An 18,984-nucleotide genomic window follows, 5' to 3' on the forward strand; every position below is an offset into this window, starting at 1 on the left:
GAAGAACATTCAAAAGGTAATTACAAAGTGCAATACATTGCCTAAGAATTTAAGAAGCATCTGGGTGAGTGATTGAATCTCCAAGGTGTGGAATGATTCAAGTGTTGCTAAGTAGATTTGGTATAGATGGATGTCTGATGGTCAGCATAGCTGTGTCGGGCAGAAGGGCCTGTTTCTATGATGTGATGCTCTAAATTTCTCTATCCTTTGTGTGATCCTATGGAAAAGCTGGACTTGTGGTTGGAAATAAGCAGGACAGAGAGGGAGGAACAAAGTTCAGGGCGTCAGCAAGAATGAATGTTTTTAGGTGGTGGGGAGAAATAATAAAAGGCAAAAAGTCACTTTTACATGACATTTCTTTTTTTTTCTGATCAACAAATGATGTGCTACAGGGATCAGTAGTGGAACCTCGACATTTTTCAATTTCTGTAAGTGAATTGTATGAAGACACCTAAGGTATAATTACTAAATTTGCTGATGGCACAAAGGTATGTCAAAAAGTAAGTTCTGAAGATGAGGAAAAGAGGCTAAAAAAGTTATACTTGCTTAGTTCCCAGTGGAGTATAGGTTATCGATGACCTTCTGTCTCTATCATCCTCTGGTCAATGGTATGGTTGGAGTTCATCAATCCTTCTGCAATCCATTGTATCCACAATACAGGCGATTGGCCTATACAGCTTTGCCAAAGCCCTGTTGGCTGGCCTTACCAATTTCCACCTCCCACAATGGGGATGTAGGGTTGGACTTCGAGAGGCCATAAAAAAAATACGGATTGGTTAAGTAAGTAGGGCAAAGATCTGGCCAAGGTGAGAGGTGGTAGGGCTAAGAATTACAAGGGATCTGGGTGTCCTGATTCACAAATGGAAAATATTTAGCTGCAAGTAATGAGGAAAACTCAATATTATTGTTTATTGCTCATATTGAACACAAATGTGGGGAGGCTATGCTCTCCTTACTGTGATCATTGTTAGTCTCCTTTATATTGATACATTAGAAGCAGTTCAGAGAAGGTTTCTTAGGTTATTACCAAAAATGAGAAAGTAGATGAAGAAAAAGGTGGATGCACTGGGCTTGCATCCACTGGCATTTAGAAAACAGAGGGAACTGGGTTGAAATGCAAGGTTACGTGGAGTTTTGACAGGATGGAATTAGAGAAGGTGTTTCCTCTTGAAGGAGGATCGAGAACGAAGGGTCATTACTTAAGACAAAAGGTTATCCATTGAAGAAAAGTAAAATATTCTCCGACAGATGGTCATGGATTTTAGAACTCTTTTCCTCAAAGGCGGGTAGAAGGAAAGACTTTAAACATTCTTAAGTTAGGGGTAGATAGAAAGTTGATAAAAATGCAAAGTTAAGGTAACAATCAGATCAGCCATAATTTGACTCACCAATGGAGCAAACTTGAGGAGTTGAGTGGCTTCTTTCTGTTCCTGATTGGTATGTTTGCATCATCCAGTCTCCACTATCGATGTCTTGGGAAGATTTTCTTGACAAGAAATGTGCCTGGCCCAGCCACATAATTAGTGTGCGCAATGAAGTGAATCAGAGACTTTATATTCTGTGGCGAGATTACCTCTCCAGTAGTCTTTCCACAACTTTAAGCCTTAAAGCAGGAGTGTGAGAGAATATGCTTAATTTTCATGAGGCTTGAATTCATCCAGGACCTGGTAGCCTCTTGCTTGGTATCATTCACCATCCCAAAGTGGAAGCAAAAATAAATTTAACATGCTAATAGGAACATTAAAAGTTTTCAATAAAGGATTGGAAAAGAGCTGCTCTCCTCATTCCACAGTGAATTATAGGAGAATTAAACAATACAAAAGAAATAGATAGTGGTATCAGTTTACCAGTGTTACATGCATCAAAGCACAATCCTGGTGGAGCAAAGCTTCTGGCAGTCACAAATTGAGCTGAACTGTAACCTACTTTTCTCTTCCTTTTTCAATCATACTTTTACGTCAAATTATAATGTGCAAATTCATTCAAAGAAAGAAAATTTAAAAAAAAATTTCTTTGTCTCTTGGCCTTTCCGAAACACATGTTTATTCTTTCACAAAAACTCATGCTGACTTAGGTTGTGAATTTTGCCAAGCATTTTCACAACTTGTACTTTCAGTAGAGTCACTAGGTATTAAACAGCACTTTGTATTTATTTAGAGCCTTTAATGGAGCAAACACCTCAAATGTTTAAAAACATGGTTAACTGAGTTGTGCAAGGAAATAAGACCTTAAACATCGAGAGGGGATGAGAGAGAGGTAGAGCAACAGAATTCCAGAGCATAGCAGCTTGTTGACGTCTCCTTATCCAATAAATTTTTAAATTGATATAGCTAGACCTGGCTTGGAACAGAAGTTTACCATTCCATTATTCAAAATTTTCAATAGAAATACTAAAATTAAAGATGCTGTTGGAAAAAATACTTCTTTTTGGTCACAGGTTAATTTAGATGATTGAAAAATAGTGTAGCTTTTGTGGAACCAGGTCTGGAATTCCAGCACAAGGTTATTTCGTCACTTTGCTGAAGAATAAATTGTCAGATTTCAAGAAATATTTAGTAGTCCCTATAATGTAATACCCTTTCAGAATTGCAAAAACTGAAAATAAGTTAAAATTCAAATCAGACCTATGGACCTTGACAACTTACATTTATTTCAGAGCTGCTGCTTAACTTTCTGATTAGCATGCTTTTTGTTTTATAGTACTTCAGTGCAACTTGAGAACAAACTACTGCATAAGTAGCAATCAAACAGTGAACAGAATTATTCATGTCTGCCAAGGCATTTGTAAAAGGCCTTTATAATTCATGTCAAACACGTATGCATTTTTTGTGATTGTTCATTCAGCCAAATTATGTTGATGGATGGCTTTTGAAATCTGTAGCCTTGGGGTAAAGTTCAGAGAGCCAGCACTTGACCTGTTAGATGAGCTTGATTTTTGTTTGCATGCATTTGCTGCTTCCATTGACACACCTAGATTTGAAATCTACATTACGCTAACAGTTTAGTGCACTAAAAAATGGGCAATTTTTTATGTTACAGCTATTGACGTCATCAACAACCTGTTGCAAGTAAAAATGAGAAAGCGTTTTAGTGTGGATAAATCTCTAAGTCACCCTTGGTTGCAGGTAAGGTTCCATAATTCTTTGCAATGCTCAGTTAAAATTTGGCGTTTCTTTACTAAATCTTGGAAGATGGTTCAATAATAACTCCAGAGTAAACTATGAGATGCAAAACAAAGATTTAAGAATCTAATAGTTTAACAACACCTTCTTCCAAAGTTGAATTGTCTGTTTAATTTTTGTTAAGTCAAATGCATTTTGTGTGGCTTTTGTGTTTTTCTCATTCTAGAAACTTTAACTGTGGTAGGATGACATTAACACCCAGCAACTGTGGAATTGAGGGCAAGTCCGTCAGTGTACCCAAAAATGCAGTGTTGGTCAGTCCTGTCGTGCATCTTTTCCAAACCACTGTTTCCTAGTGATCACCCTTACAACTATTATTTGTGTTGCAAATGTTTATAATGCATTCATGGTTACACATTTAGATTTGATATAGGATTTATTTTTGGTTCTCTCGTATCATAGAGTCTGCAGATCAATCCATACTCACATGTCTGATGCTTATAAGCTTCCCCCATTTTTCATCTAACACTCCCACTGCAATTTCCCATTTAGACCATAAGACATAGGAGCAGAATTAGGCCATCTGGCCCATCGAGTCTGCTCCGCCATTCATTCATGGCTGATCCTTTTTTTTTCTCTTCCTCAGCCCCAGTTCCTAGCCTTCTCCCTGTAATCTTTGATGCCATGCCCAATCAAGAACCTATCAATCTCTGCCTTAAATACACCCAATGACCTGGCCTCCATAGCTGTATTTGTTTCAGCCTCATCTAAATCTGAGAATATCGGCAAGTTATTTTTTAAACCTTTCCCGTACATTCTACAACATTTTACTCATTACAACACACAATGTAGTCAGCAAATTGAGAGCAGTACTCTTTTACAGTTGTGTGCTAATGGAAGGAAATCATGACTATAGTTCCATCATGTTCTTTTCGTGCTTAGGAAGTCAACTAATGTACAATGAGACCTCTAAACATAACTGCTGACCAACCCCATGCATCCATCTGCCTGAGAGATATGATGTTGTTGCCAGTCAACAGTCCCAAACAGTGTTGTTCCTCCAACCTAAGTGTGGCCTCATCACCACACTGGACTGTTTGGGTAGCCTCCAACCTGATGGCATGAACATCAATTTCTCAAACTTCTGGTAATACTCCCCACCCCCCCCCCCCCCTTCACCATTTCCCGCCCCCTTATCCCTCTCTCACCTTATCTTCTTGCCTGCCCATCGCCTCCCTCTGGTGCTCTTTCCCCTTTTCTCCTTCTTCCATGTCCTCCTGTCTCTTTCACCAATCAACTTCCCAGCTCTTTACTTCATCCCCTCCCCCTTCAGGTTTCACCTACCACCTGGTGTTTCTCCCTCCCCTCCCCTGCCCCCCACCGTTAAAATCTACTCCTCAGATTTTTTATTCTCCAGCCCTGAAGGATCTCAGTCCGATATGTCAACTGTACTTTTTTGCATAGATGCTGCCTGGCCTGCTGAGTTCCTCCAGCATTTTGTGTGTGTTGCTCAGATTTTCAGCATTTACAGATTTTCTCTTGTTTGTGAAATAAAAGGTATACATATAAATTTATCAAGGACCCACCTGGAGATATACCCAGTTATTTTCATGACCTTTTAGCAGTCCACTGGACCAACCCAGTACGTTCCTGAACACATACATCTCTGCAGTGGCCGTAATTTTTTCATAATGCACCATTACATACAGGGCAGACAGCAAAATGTGGATTTTGCAAAGCTACCGGGGAAGCAGCAGAACTCAGTATGATTTCCAGATGTTTACCTCTGAAAATACATCTGTCCTTTGCCTGACAGAGTAATACCACCAGCACATATAACAGCAAACACATTGGGCTCTGTGTTACTTTGCCAGCAAAACCTGATTCGACATTTTTAAAGAGGCAGAGAGCTCACAAGTGAGAGTTTCATTGTAGTCTTGCCAATAACACTTCACAGGGATTTTTTGATCTAGGACATGCAGTCATCTGGTGTTAGAAGATGGAGATAAGGCTCTTTTGTATTGTGCCAGCAGAATAATTTACTTGAATGTTCAAGTCAGAAACAGGCTACTTGGCCCAACCATATTCCACAGTTATACACCATACTGACAGTCATTGCTGTTTGAAAGGATATTCACTGGGTTCAGTTTTCCCAACTGAATATGGAATCTAGGCAGCACCTTCATAACTCAAGTTAGAATCTACCTCCCTGGAGAGAAAACTAAGTTTGTTCTACAGTCTGGAGCTTGAGTTTGTGGACCATGCTTGAAGTACTTGGTGATTGATGAGCAACCTATTGAAAGTACATAATCCTTGATCAGGTTAAAGTACTTTCTTTTGCTGCAGTGACCCTGAGTTCATCTCCAACTTACCAGACTCCTAATAACTTGCATGGGAACTCTCTGAAATTGTATCTTTGCTTGCACCAACTCCCCTTAAAATTCCTCTACACAATTTTTCTCAATTCATCCCTCAAGAAGTTCTAAATTCTTATCATCCCCCAAATTCCCTATTAATTTCTTACATCGATTATGTCCAGTTTTAATTTTCACTAGAAACAGAAGCACTTAGCTCTAATAAAAACATTATAACAAAGTCTCTGTTTTTGTTCTATACTTTTCCCGTTTTCTATTATCCTTATAGGGTTCAGGGATCTTTGTTGTAAATCTGTTTGTGCACATTTTCCAATGTGTTTTCATTCTTTTTAAATCAGATGTTTGAACTACATGGTAGGTTAGTGATAGGTAGTGTACAGAATAGGAGAACAGGCTACTTCAATAGCTTTTCCCACCGGTACACCTATGTAAAAAGGGTTGAGACCTGAATGTTATAGAGCAGGTTAAATTTATCAAGGACTCACCCAAGAAATAGAAGGACCCTGGATTTTGAGGTGTACATGAACCAGTTGCATTGCCAACTTTTTACTGACCTCCAAATTGAAATTTAGCCTGTAACAATCCTCTCAGCAGGACAGATGAAAGCCCACCTGCAACGTGACATTTTGCATGTTGCATTTGAAATACATTGTTAGCATCACTTTGTCTAATTGTGTTGCAACTAATTAACTTTAACAGTGTAAATTACCCACAAGGTGACTGCAATTTCTTTGACACTTTTGTGAACAGAGACAGTGAAACAGCAGTCCACCCAATATTCTGTTCTATCATTTTCAATACAGAAGGAAATTAAGCTGGTGCTATGCAGTATATGCCATTGCTGTTACGCATTTTGTGTAATGACGCCAGAAAAATTTCATGCCCTCACATCCCAATGTTTATTTGGGCAGTGGGAGCATAGATTAATTTTCCTTGACATTTGTCTGAGGTATTTATTCTCCACATACTCCCGCCAGTGCACCTCTAGTCAGTTAGTCAGTAGCTGAGTTATCAGATGTTTCAGGAGACAAGCCCAGAATGAATCATTGAGCTCTTTTCACATATATAAACATTGGTTCTGATGGAATCCACTTAACTCAGACCAATGCAGTAGTATAGTGGTTAGCTTGACGCTATTGCACATCGGGTTGTCGGTGTTTGGAGTTCAGTTCTGATATTATATGTAAGGAGTCTGTACTTCCTTCCCATGAATGGGTGGGTTTCCTCTGGGTGCCCTGGTTTCCTCCCACAGTCCAAAGACGTACCGGTTGTTAGGTTAATTGGTCATTGTAAATTGTTCTGTGATTTGGCTAGGGCTGAATGGGGTTGCTGGAGTGACGTGGAAGGGCTGGAAAGGCCTACTCCACATTGTATCTCTAAATAAACTATGCCTGTATGGGGCAGCACGGTAGCATAGTGATTAGCACAGCGTTTTACGGTACCAGCGACTCAGGTTCAATTCCCATCACTGTCTCTAAGGAGTTCGTATGTTCTCCCTGTGGCCATTGGGTTTTCTCCAGGTGCTCCAGTTCCTTCCCACAGTCCAAAGATGTACCGGTTGGTAGATTAATAGGTCATTCATTTACAGAGCGAGAGGGAGAGAGAGGAGGTCTTTGTCTTATGTACTTAATAGTAAAAATTATTACATATCATTAATATAATGTGTGCATTATAAGGTCTGATTAAAAGCTTACAGTACACTGCATTTGTATTTTACCTTTTTTTAGGTTTTACGTTAGGTCAGACAGACAGACATACTTTATTGATCCCGAGGGAAATTGGGTTTTGTTACAGCCACACCAAGAATAGTGAAGAAATGTAGCAATATAAAACCATAAATAATAAAATAATAAGAAGTTAATCATGCCAAGTGGAAATAAGTCCAGGTAATCAGCATTGTAGACTTGTCCTAGTGATAGATTTTCATCTGCAGCAATTTTTTGTAAAGTCAGCACTGAAGTTCTCTGCTGCTTCACGATCAGTAGATATCTTTAAACTTTTTAAGATCTTTAAAAATGTAATGCTGTGCCTTTTCTTAAATTTCTGCAATGAGACTGCTGAATATTCACAATTCAGTTTTCAATTTCAATAGATCTTTGCTTGATTCATGATCAATATACCGTTAAGTGGGATATGTTCACTTTAACACTGATGACTCACCTTTCAATAGACAATCAAGATGTCAATCTTTTGCTTTAGGCAGTGTTTTTTCTATTTTTCACTAACTTCTGTTTATTATGTACATGAGGTCGCTTCTCAGACCTGTCTGCCGTGTGCAGAGACCTGCACATCGCCTGGGAACCTTCCCAGCATCTTGTGCAATTTTCCATTTGTGATGTCATGTCATAACAATTTCAGATTTTGGAGATTTTTGGATTTTGGATTTTCAGATAAAGGGTATTTAACTTAACCATTCTTATCATTTAAGTGCATGTACTAACATTAAATTGTAGCTTTACTCCTAACCATTGTGGAATGGTTCCTAAAAGTGATAGTTAATGTAAGTTAAAGGATTTCAGGATGTATATTGCATACATTTCTCTGACATTAAGTGTACTTATTGAGACCTATTGAAGATATTGCCCATTCCGCAAAGAGTGTGTGTATAGAATCTTCTGCTAGAATTTGAATATGCAATCTATTCACTCTCATTTTGAAGGATTACCAAACGTGGCTGAACTTACGAGAACTCGAGTGCAAATTTGGTGAACGTTATATCACTCACGAGAGTGACGATGCCCGTTGGCAAGAGTTTGCTGGACAGCATGGCCTGGAGTATCCAATGCATCTAGTCAACCGTAAATCTGACTACTGCGAGAGTACTGTGGAGGAAGAGGCAGAAATGAAAGCCCTAAATGAGCGGGTCAGTATTCTCTGAAAGGATATATGGTTTTAAGAATATTCATGAGCACAAAGGGGGGGGAAAGAAAAGAATCTATCAAGTAACTGCAACTTCTATCCTCACCACATAAAAATGGAAGGAGAGTGTGATGCTTAGTCTCCACCAATAAAGGCAAGCTTAAAAATCAATTGCCATTCTAATCCTAAAGCTAGCACTCTAATTAGTTGTTGTAGCTCGACACTTCCAGAATTGACAAGTTTGCTTACTGCATTTCAAGCAGGAATGTGTATATATTATTGTGTGAGTGCAACTATGTTCTTGTACATCCTGTCTAATGCAAGCATTAAATATATAATTTGCAAGGTATTAGCTTGTATCTCTCACATTCCGTAAGATTCCGGTGTGCCTTTGCTTGTAAGATTTTCCATGTATCTATAATGCACCCCTAGTTGGGTGAGAACTTTTGTAAATTTTGCTTTATATTTTTAACCTCTTTCAGTGTTTAGCTGTTTGGCGGCATCTCTTGGAAGAGTATAACATTATAGCTGTTCTGTGAACAATTTTTGGTCTGTTATAAAGAACAAAGGGATTTTTAAAAATATATATTAACTTTTTGGAATAACCATTCCAAAAAAAGTACGTATAACTTAATCTGCGTCAAACTGTAACAAGGGAACAGAACTCAAGATGTGCAGTAACAGAACACTTATGTACAAATGCAAGTTTCTCTTGTACGCTTTAATGCCTTAGTTATGGCATTTAATACAGGATTGATCAGGTTGAGCTCACCTTTATGTCAGCATTTTAACTAGAAATTGTTTGATATCATGTTGCTTCTGTCTAAAAAGTTTGAATAAAATTGAAGTTGATGTCAAAATATGCCTCTCAGGAAACTTCATTTCGACATGGCTTAGAATAAATTTAGTTACAACTTTAAGAATGAAAACAGTATTGAAGTCTGTGGTACAGTGAGTATTTTTTCAGGCTTTGTCTGTAGGTAACTACAGAAGCATGAAAGAGGGGCTGGCTAAAGTTGACGGAAGGGGACACTAGCAGGGTTGACGGTAAAGCAGCAATAGCTGGAGTTTCTGCAAGTGATTTGGAAAATGCAGGATTGATTCATCCCAAAAAGAAGAAACATTCTAAAGGGAGGATGAGGAAACAGTGGCTGACAAAGGAGTCGAAGGGAGCATACAACATAGCAAAAATCTATGGTGGGAAGTTAGAGGATTTGGAAGCTTTTAAAAACCAATAGCAACTAAAATACGCAATAAGGACAAAAAATATGAAATATGAAGGTAAGACAGCCAGCCATATAAGAGAGGATCCCAGAACTGTTTTAGATATATAAAGAGTAAAAAGGAAGCAAGAATGGATATTGGACCATTGGGGGCAGGTAGTAATCGAGAACAAAAAAATGTGAATAAATTTAGTAAGTATTTTGCATCAGTCTTCACTATAGAAGACACTAGCAACATGCCAGAAATTTGAGAGTCAGGCAGAAGTGAGTGTAGTTGCTATTACTTAAAAGAAGGAAGCTGTAAGATCTTATGGTAGATAAGTCACCCAGACCAGATGAACTACACCCCCCCCCCCCCAGGGTTCTGAAAGGCTCGCTTGCAGGTTGAGTTGGTGGTAAGGAAGAAAAATACAATGTTAGCATTCATTTCAAGAGGTCTGAAATATAAGAGCAAGGATGTAATACTGAGGCTTTATAAGGTATTGGTCAGACTACATGTGAAGTATTGTGAACAGTTTTGGGCCCCTTTGAAAAGACATGCAGGCTTCAGAGAGAGTCTAGAGAGAGTTCAGGAGAATGATTCCGGGAATGAAAGGGTTAACATATGAGGAGCATTTGATGGCTTTGGTCCCATGCTCACTGGAGTTTAGCAGAATGGGTGGGGAAGAGGATCTCATTGAAGCCTATCAAATATTGAAAGGCATGGATGGAATAAACATGGAGAGGCTGCTTCCAGTGGTGGAGAGTCTAGAACCAGAGGACATGGTCTCCAATAGAAGGATGTCTCTATAGAACAGGGATGACAGAGAATTTCTTTCGCCAAAGCGTGGTGAATCTGTGGGATTAATTGCTACACAAGGCTATGGAGGTCAAGTCATTGGATATATGAAAGTGGAGGTTAATAGGTTCTTGATTAATAAGAGTGTCAAAGGTTATGGGGAGAGGGCAGAAACATAGGTTTAAGAAGAAAATAAATCAGCTGTGATCAAATGGTGGACAAGACTCAATGTGCCAAATGGCCTGATGCTGCTGCTATGTCTTATGGTTTAATGATCTTTTCATCTTTCTTACTGTTTATTTATTTTTACTGTAACTTTTGGCTTGCACTATACTGAAAACAACAGATTTCATGACATAAGTCATTGATAATAAATCTGATTCTGATTTTGTATTGTCCAGGTAATCAATATGTCCTCCTCTGAACTCGCTATCCTCAATGTCTTTGTCCTTGATGAATACAGACCAGGAGCATTCATTTAGGAGTTGCTCATATGACCCATCTTCACACAGAGATTGCCCCTTAGGTCCCTAATGGGATCCAGGCTTTCCCAAGCTACACTTTTGCTCTTAATTTACATGGAATAGCAGGATTCTCCTTAATCTCATCTGCCAAGAATGATTCTTGACTATTAATTGCCCTCCTGATTTCCTTTTTAAGTATTCTACTTCACACTCTATAAGGGGTGATTGTAAGTTTGAAGCTAATAATTCATTTCCTTCTACCTTGGGCCACAAACTTCTCATTCATCCCTGCTAAGAACACTTTCTGGAGGTCCAAGATCCGTATGCTCCACGACCACTGGACTAAGTGTGTAAATGTAGGAGGGGACTATGTTGAAAAATAAATGTGCTAGGTTTTCTAAAATTGTCTCCCTCTACCTTAGGCCACGAATTTATCAATCATCCCTCGTATATTCTTCAAGGTATTTGTTTCGTTGTACTTGCCCCTATCCATCAAGTGCTTCCTTTTCTCCCCACCCTCCCATCAAACATTCAATACCCTGTGTTGTCCAGGTACCCTAATCTCACCCTTCAGGAACATGCTGACCCTGGACTCTCACTAATTCCCTTAAAATTTCAAAAGGTTTCAGACTCCTCTGAATTCTTGAGTTACTAATATAAACACAATCTTTTTCTGGGAAATTCAGAATGTTATAGTGTGTCTTTTTTTAATGAAGAGCTGAACTGATACATGCATATCAATTTCTGTTTGTTAATAAAGTAATTCCATTTCTCAGTGAACATGTCATATGCAGTCCTGTAAACCAATCTTGTTTGTCTTTCTTTTAAATAAAATTCAATTACTGAACATTCATGTTTACAATTTAATGCTTGGCCAGAACATTTACTCTGTGATATCAACTGAATTTCTCAATGAATAGCATTCAGATATGTGGCATGTAAGGAATTAATATGAACTATTTATCAACTTTATGGAATATTCCCACCTTGCTACAAAAATATTCCTGGGGTAATAGATTGCATAAATTCCTGAACCCTCACCCGAAATTTAAGAAATACTGAAATAATAAATATAGTCATATTCTTTTTATTGTGGGGTATGTTACTCAAGTTTATAAACTGTGTGCTTTTATGCAATTAGCAGGATCTGATTGCTACTAAAGACAGATGCAGCATAACACATAAACATGCTCGCAAACCTAATGTGTTTGGTACATCTTGAAGCTAGCATTGATAGAACTAGCTTGTCTGACCCATCTTTCTATCCAGTTAAGAGTTGCATTGACATCTTAGCATCCGGTAAATTAAATTTCAAAACAAAATGTTCTGATATTTTAGGTTTTATTTGAATTGATGAGTATGCCACAACCTTTTGAAAAACACCTAAAAATTATAACAATTACAGGACATTTTATTTTCTGTTTTGTGGCCATTACTGACTACATGGGCCAAAATGCAAGCAGTGATATTTCCAACAACTTAACACACATTAAAAAGTAAAGAAAAAAACCTAGAGATTCAAGGAAGACTTTCCCTGACAACAGGCCTGGATGGATTCTCCCTCAGAGAATAATTCACTTTATTTAAACTTAACGCTCCACGTTGTCTGACAAGTACTTTGTGTTTGAATTTGGTACTTTCCACAGCCAAAAGCAGAATTAAACACTTTCCAATCCAATGAGTCTGATGTGTTTATCCAAATGTTGACAGTCTATCAGTATGCTTACTATTTACAGCCAATACTCAACAAGAGAGTGGAATTGTTATTCCTGGTATTTTTGAAAGCTAAAACTGGCTTTGGAACTACAAATGGAATAGGCAATTTTTAAATATGCTTGCCCAAATATATTTCTCTTAAATTTTCAAAATGGGTATGTTTTGAGCAGTAAGAAGGAAACCTCATCAATGAGATTTAAAATGGTCATGTTAATTACCGGCTGATTTAATTTACCTGTTCCCATGATATATGATACGGTTTAGCTTTCTACATTTGTTTCAAATTGAAAAATCAATGGAAGATGCATGACAGTTGAGGAGTGACACACAAAATGTTCAAGGAACTCAGCAGGTGAGGCAGCATTTATGGAAAGGAATAAAGATACAACTTTTCAGGCTGAGACCATTTTCAGCATGGAATGTCAACTCTTTATTGATGAAGATCTCAGCCTACAACATTAACTCTATTCCTTTTCATAGATGCTGCCTGACTTGCTGAGCTCCTCCAGCATTTTGTGTGTGTTACTCTGGATTCCAGCACCTGCAGAATCTCCTGTGTTCATGACAAGTGAGGAGTATTTTTTGTTTGATAATATTGGCAGCTCTACAGAAATCAGTTGGTCTCAAGCAACAATCCATGAGTAGGAATTTTCGTTGCTCGGCTCCCAATTTGCAGAGGGCATACAAAGCTGGTTAAAATTTTCTGTAAGGGGAAGAAGGGGAGTGGGAGGATAGCTCGCGGCAGGAGGATAAATTTCTCTAGTGTGTTGTAAGTTTTCCTGTTGGAATATCAGAAAGGAGTAAATGTGTGAGACCTAATGCTGAGTAAAGGCATCCTCATTAAAAGCTGCCGTCCAAGTGCAGAGCAGGACAAGGAGTGTACTGCGAGTGGTTGTCAGAGTGGCCATGCAAACAACCTTGTATCTATCATTACTTGAAATGAAATAGAGGTAAGTCCAGGCTGTAGTGTCTGGAAAGGACAAAGGAGGAGGAACATTCTTATGACAAACATGGCTGATTAGTCAGAAGGGCTATTAGAAATACAACTGAAAGGGTGTTGGGATGCAAATCTTAAGAGATTTTGGCCTCACCTGTATCATGGAATAGTGGACAACGTTACAATAACACATTACCCAGTTATAAACAACATCCTCCAGTTTGAAGTAGTTGTATGTGAATGAGGGTGGAGCAAACGAATTGTATAAATAAGTGAACAGTAGATATGGTTGGTTGATGGGAGGATGTTGAATTATACAGTATCTAATTTTCCAGAAGCTATTGGAAATATATGGCATTTAAAGATGCAAACATCTTGTCTACTCATTCAATTCTGAATTCCCTGCACTACTACATGCATACTCTGGTCATTCTGTTAACATTCATGTCAAGAAGTGGGCATGTTGCCATTTTCAAACTAAGTTCATTATAAACAAGACAGTTAGAATTTTTTTTTAATCTGAACATGGGAGCATGTGTAGTGATAGTGCCCAGAATCTTAAATTCCTGTGTCTCTCTCTTACCCAAGATCCATTAACAGGACTGTTCCATTGCTCTGACTTGCTCTTGCCCTACAGAACTTCTCATACCTTGACCTGATCTGGTCTCTATCCTCTTTTTACCCATCCAGGACTCTTTGCATGCCCTCCACTATTTTGACAACTTCCAATGCTCTGCTACCCCAACCTCATCCTCACTAAGGATATCAAGCCTTTATACATTTCCATCCCCCATAAGGAAGGTCTTAAAGTGCTCCACTTCCTCGTACAGCAAATATCCAACCAGTTTCCCTCCCTTAACATTCATATCCACCATGCAAACCTCAGTCTTACCCTGAACAACTTACCTTTTGATTCTTCTCCCTCCTACAAATCAAAGGTATAGCCATGGACCCTTGTTTGAGCCCCAGATACACCCAACTATGTAGTACAGTCTGTGCTCCAAACTTCCTTTCACACCACTCCACAACTCTTTCTCCATTACATCAACAACTGCATTGGTGCCACTTCCTGCATCAGTGCAGAATATTACTTTTACCAATTTTCACCATGTTCTCAACTCACTTGGATCATTTGGGACATTTCAAATTCAAGTTTATTGACATTCAAACATGTATACAGCTGAACAAAACATTGTTCCTCTGGGTCAAGGTGCAAAACAATGTATGTATAGTCACGCACAGTGCATACACTCAGTTTTCACTTTATTAGATACACCTGGTCCTTATTGCAAATTTATAATCAGCCAATCATGTGGCAGCAACTCTACGCATAAAAGCATGAAGAAGTGCTCAGGGGGTTCAGTTGCTGTTCAGATCAAACATCAGAATGGGAAAGAAATGTGATCAAAGCGGCTTTGACCATGGAGTGATTGTTGGTGCCAGACGGAGTGGTTTGTGTATCTCAGGGACTGCTGATCTCCTGGGATCTTATAGACAATAGACAATAGGTGCAGGAGTAGGCCATTTGGCCCTTCAAGCCAGCACCGCCATTCACTGTGATCATGGCTGATCATCCACAATCAGTACCCCGTTCCTGCCTTCTCCCCATATCCCTTGACTCCGCTATCTTTAAGAGCCCTATCTAACTCTTTCTTGAAAGCATCCAGAGAATTGGCCTCCACTGCCTTCTGAGGCAGAGCATTCCACAGATCCACAATTCTCTGGGTGAAAAAGTTCATCCTTAACTCCGTTCTAAATGGCCTACCCCTTATTCTTAAACTGTGGCCTCTGGTTCCGGACTCCCCCAACATCGGGAACATGTTTTCTGCCTCTAGCGTGTTCAATCCCTTAATAATCTTATATGTTTCAATCAGATCCCCTCTCATCCTTCTAAATTCCAGTGTATACAAGCCCAGTCGCTCCAATCTTTCAACATATGACAGTCCCGCCATTCCGGGAATTAACCTTGTGAACCTATGCTGCACTCCCTCAATAGCAAGAATGTCCTTCCTCAAATTTGGAGACCAAAACTGAACACAATACTCCAGGTGGGGTCTCACCAGGGCCCTGTACAGCTGCAGAAGGACCTCTTTGCTCCTATACCCAACTCCCCTTGTTATGAAGGCCAACATGCCATTAGCTTTCTTCACCGTCTGCTGTACCTGCATGCTTACTTTCAGTGACTGATGAACAAGGACACCTCTTCACACACAACAGTCTCTAGAGTTCATAGAGAATGGAGCAAAAACAAAAAAACATCCATTGAGCAGCAGTTTTGTGGGTGAAATAACTTGTTAATGGAGAGAGAGGTCAGAGGAGGAAGGCCAGATTGGTTGAAGCTGACAAGGTGGTGACAGTAAACTCCAATAACCGCGTGTTACAACAGTGGTGTGCAGAAGAGCATCTTTGAATGCACAACATATTGAACCTGTCCTCTCCAATCCTGCTACATTTGTTCCCTTTATCATATTCTCTTCTAATTCTGTCCTCCCATCAGCCATTTTTATCTCCCTCCATTGCTAGGAGTGATGCACTTCACCCACAATATCCCCTTCCCCATTTGCACATCTCCCAGTTGAATGGTCTCATTATTAATCAGAACCCAGCAGTTATGGTCTTTGTGTACCCACCCATCACCTCCAGCTCCCACTTCCACCTCCACTCAAACCAGTCCCCCCCCCCCCCCCCCAGGGTCTATCTGTCCTCATTTTATTCCCTTGCCAGCTTCCAACCAACAGCACCAGCCTCCGCCCATCATCCTTTACATTTCCTCAGTCCTCCACCTACGGGCGGGCCTCCATCACAACCAATTTACATCAACTCCATTCCCAGTCCTGATACAGGATCCAACCTGAAAAACACTGACAATTCTTTGTCTCCCATAAATGCTGCTCCAGCATTTTGCTTTTTGCTGGGTATTATTGCTGGATTCAGGACTGTGCAATTAAGCGCTGACTTTTTTTTTGTTTACAAAGGAAACATTGTATGCTATGGAGAAGAAATATTCTTGTTTAGCTGTAGGTACCTTGGGATTGCATTATGAGCTGGGGTGTGTGAACAAATTTAGAGAGGAATGGGGACTGTAGTAATTGAATGGGGGGCAGTTGGGTATGGTTCCTGCCCCGTGGAATTTGTAAAGTACCAGGAAGATCATCATTATTGACTTTCACTCTGGGTAATGCCAGCATTCAGCAGCAGACTGTGTGGAAATGGGAGCCTGGGTGATGAAAAGGTTTCTTTTTCTTTTCTTTGATCTGCTTTAACCCTCACGTCAACTAAACTTCAGAGTGGATCGACAAGTATTTAGTGCTTCTTAAATTTTATGAAATTACAGCAATTTTCCAAATAAACTGTATTTATAACATGTTTGTGGTGTGGAAACCATGGAAATATGGGACTAGATCATCGCAGCAGTGTACTGCAAATCAAAATGCTGTTGGATTTTAAAGAATAGCTCTGCATTTACAGTTACTACACAACAGAAAGTAATGACCATAGTGTTTACTCTCCCACTGTATCAATCAATATCTTTAAAATTTGTCTTAAATGTTTGGTTTTCACAGCATCTCACAGAGATATAAATCAATAATAGCTCCAAATTCACATTAGCTCTATCTTCATCGTAGGAGCAGAATCAATTCCAATATTGCGTTGCAGCAGGCCGAGTGAATGATAACGGCACTAGTGTGATGTGCAGAAAATATTAAAACATCTACAAAAGCAAGAGATGACTTGCTATGTATAACTGTGACAGTAACAAGTTTTTCCTGCATCTTGGCCCAAAAATGTCATACCAGTGAAATACCCTGGTTGATTTTTACTGCTATGCTGTAGGTATTTCATTTTAGCATTCTGTTCTGATTTTAGCATGTTTGGGTTTGAGCTAAAGAGAAGGGGCTATGTTGTTCAACTTAGGAATGTTGTGTCAGCCAATCAGGATGGTGGAATTGGGAGAAGATTCTAGAGGATGCTGGACACAAAGGTTCTTGTGACGAACACTGGTGTGGGTTGAGGTCTTCCTGGTGGGAGCTCGGAGAAGACAGGAGGGAAGATGGCTGAGGATGCTGTTCCTGTTGCACAATGGCTTCAAGGAGGAAGGATCAATGCTCCCATGGGGGAGCTTGTTTGTTTGAGGTAGATTTTGGGCGACATTCGGAAGGAGGTGTGTACTTTTACACAGACTGTGGGTCCAGCGCGTGAGTTAAAGACAACTTCGAGATGAGCTCCAACTTATGTGTTGCAGTAGGCCGAGTTCTGGACAGGGTTAACTGTAATGGACCCTTTTTATTTTTTTCTTTCTCTTTTTAGAAATATAGAAACATAGAAAACCTACAGCACAATACAGGCCCTTCAGCCCACAAAGTTGTGCTGAACATGTCCCTATCTTAGAAATTACCAGGCTTACCCATAGCCCTCCATGTACCTATCCAAAAGTCTCTTAAAAGACCCTATCGTTTCCGCCTCCACCAACGTTGCCAGCAGCCCATTCCACGCACTCACCACTCTCTGAATAAAAAACTTAACCCTGACATCTCCTCTGTACCTACTCCCCAGCACCTTAAACCTGTGACCTCTTGTGGCAACCATTTCAGCCCTGGGAAACAGCCTCTGACTATCCACGCGATCAATGCCTCTCATCATCTTGTACACCTCTATCAGGTCACCTCTCATCCTCCGTCGTTCCAAGGAGGAAAGACTGAGTTCACTCAACCTATTCTCATAAGGCATGCTCCCCAATCCAGACAACATCCTTGTAAATCTCCTCTGCACCCTTTCTATGGCTTCCACATCCTTCCTGTAGTGAGGCGACCAGAACTGAGCACAGTACACCAAGTGGGGTCTGACCAGGGTCCAATATAACTACAACATTACCTCTCAGCTCCTAAATTCAATTCCACGATTGACGAAGGCCAATACACCAAATGCCTTCTTAACCACAGAGTCAACCTGCACAGCCACTTTGAGTGGCCTGTGGACTCGGACCCCAAGATCCCTCTGATCCTCCACACTGCCAAGAGTATTACCATTAATACTATGTTCTGCCATCATATTTGACCTACCAAAATGAACCACTTCACACTTATCTGGGTTGAACTCCATCTGCCACTTCTCAGCCCAGTTTTGCATCCTATCAATGTCCCGCTGTAACCTCTGACAGCCCTCCACACTATCCACAATACCTCCAACCTTTGTGTCATGAGCAAACTTACTAACCCATCCCTCCACTTCCTCACTCAGGTTATTTATAAAAATCATAAATAGTAAGGGTCCCAGAACAGGTCCCTGAGGCACTCCACTGGTGACCGACCTCCATGCAGAATATGACCTAAAGCTGACATTTGTAAATATACTTTCTTTATAATTGTATGCAGTGTACGAGCTGTTATTTCTTCTTCAATGGTTAGGTGCATGGGGGCAGTATTCACACAGATCGGGGTTCGGGTGGGCGAGACATTCCAACTTCCTGGTTTAGGTAGGACCCAAGTCATTCCGACCCTGGATGTACAGAG

At 39.9% G+C, this 18,984-nt stretch overlaps 1 protein-coding gene across 2 annotated transcripts in view; it reads left to right on the forward strand.

The window, feature by feature from the left end:
* The window catches only part of prkd1 (protein kinase D1), a 323,070-nt gene extending 313,854 nt beyond the window's left edge, over positions 1–9,216 (forward strand). For both annotated transcript variants that reach the window (XM_073040080.1, XM_073040082.1), the window contains exons 17-18: positions 3,040–3,125; positions 8,157–9,216. In XM_073040080.1, the coding sequence (XP_072896181.1) occupies positions 3,040–3,125; positions 8,157–8,375 (305 nt within the window). In that variant the 3' untranslated portion in view covers positions 8,376–9,216. The remainder of the gene's footprint in view (positions 1–3,039; positions 3,126–8,156) is intronic.
* Positions 9,217–18,984: the final 9,768 nt, after the last annotated feature.

Source organism: Hemitrygon akajei, chromosome 3, assembly GCF_048418815.1.
Source record: "Hemitrygon akajei chromosome 3, sHemAka1.3, whole genome shotgun sequence".
NCBI classification, from domain to species: Eukaryota; Metazoa; Chordata; class Chondrichthyes; order Myliobatiformes; family Dasyatidae; genus Hemitrygon; species Hemitrygon akajei.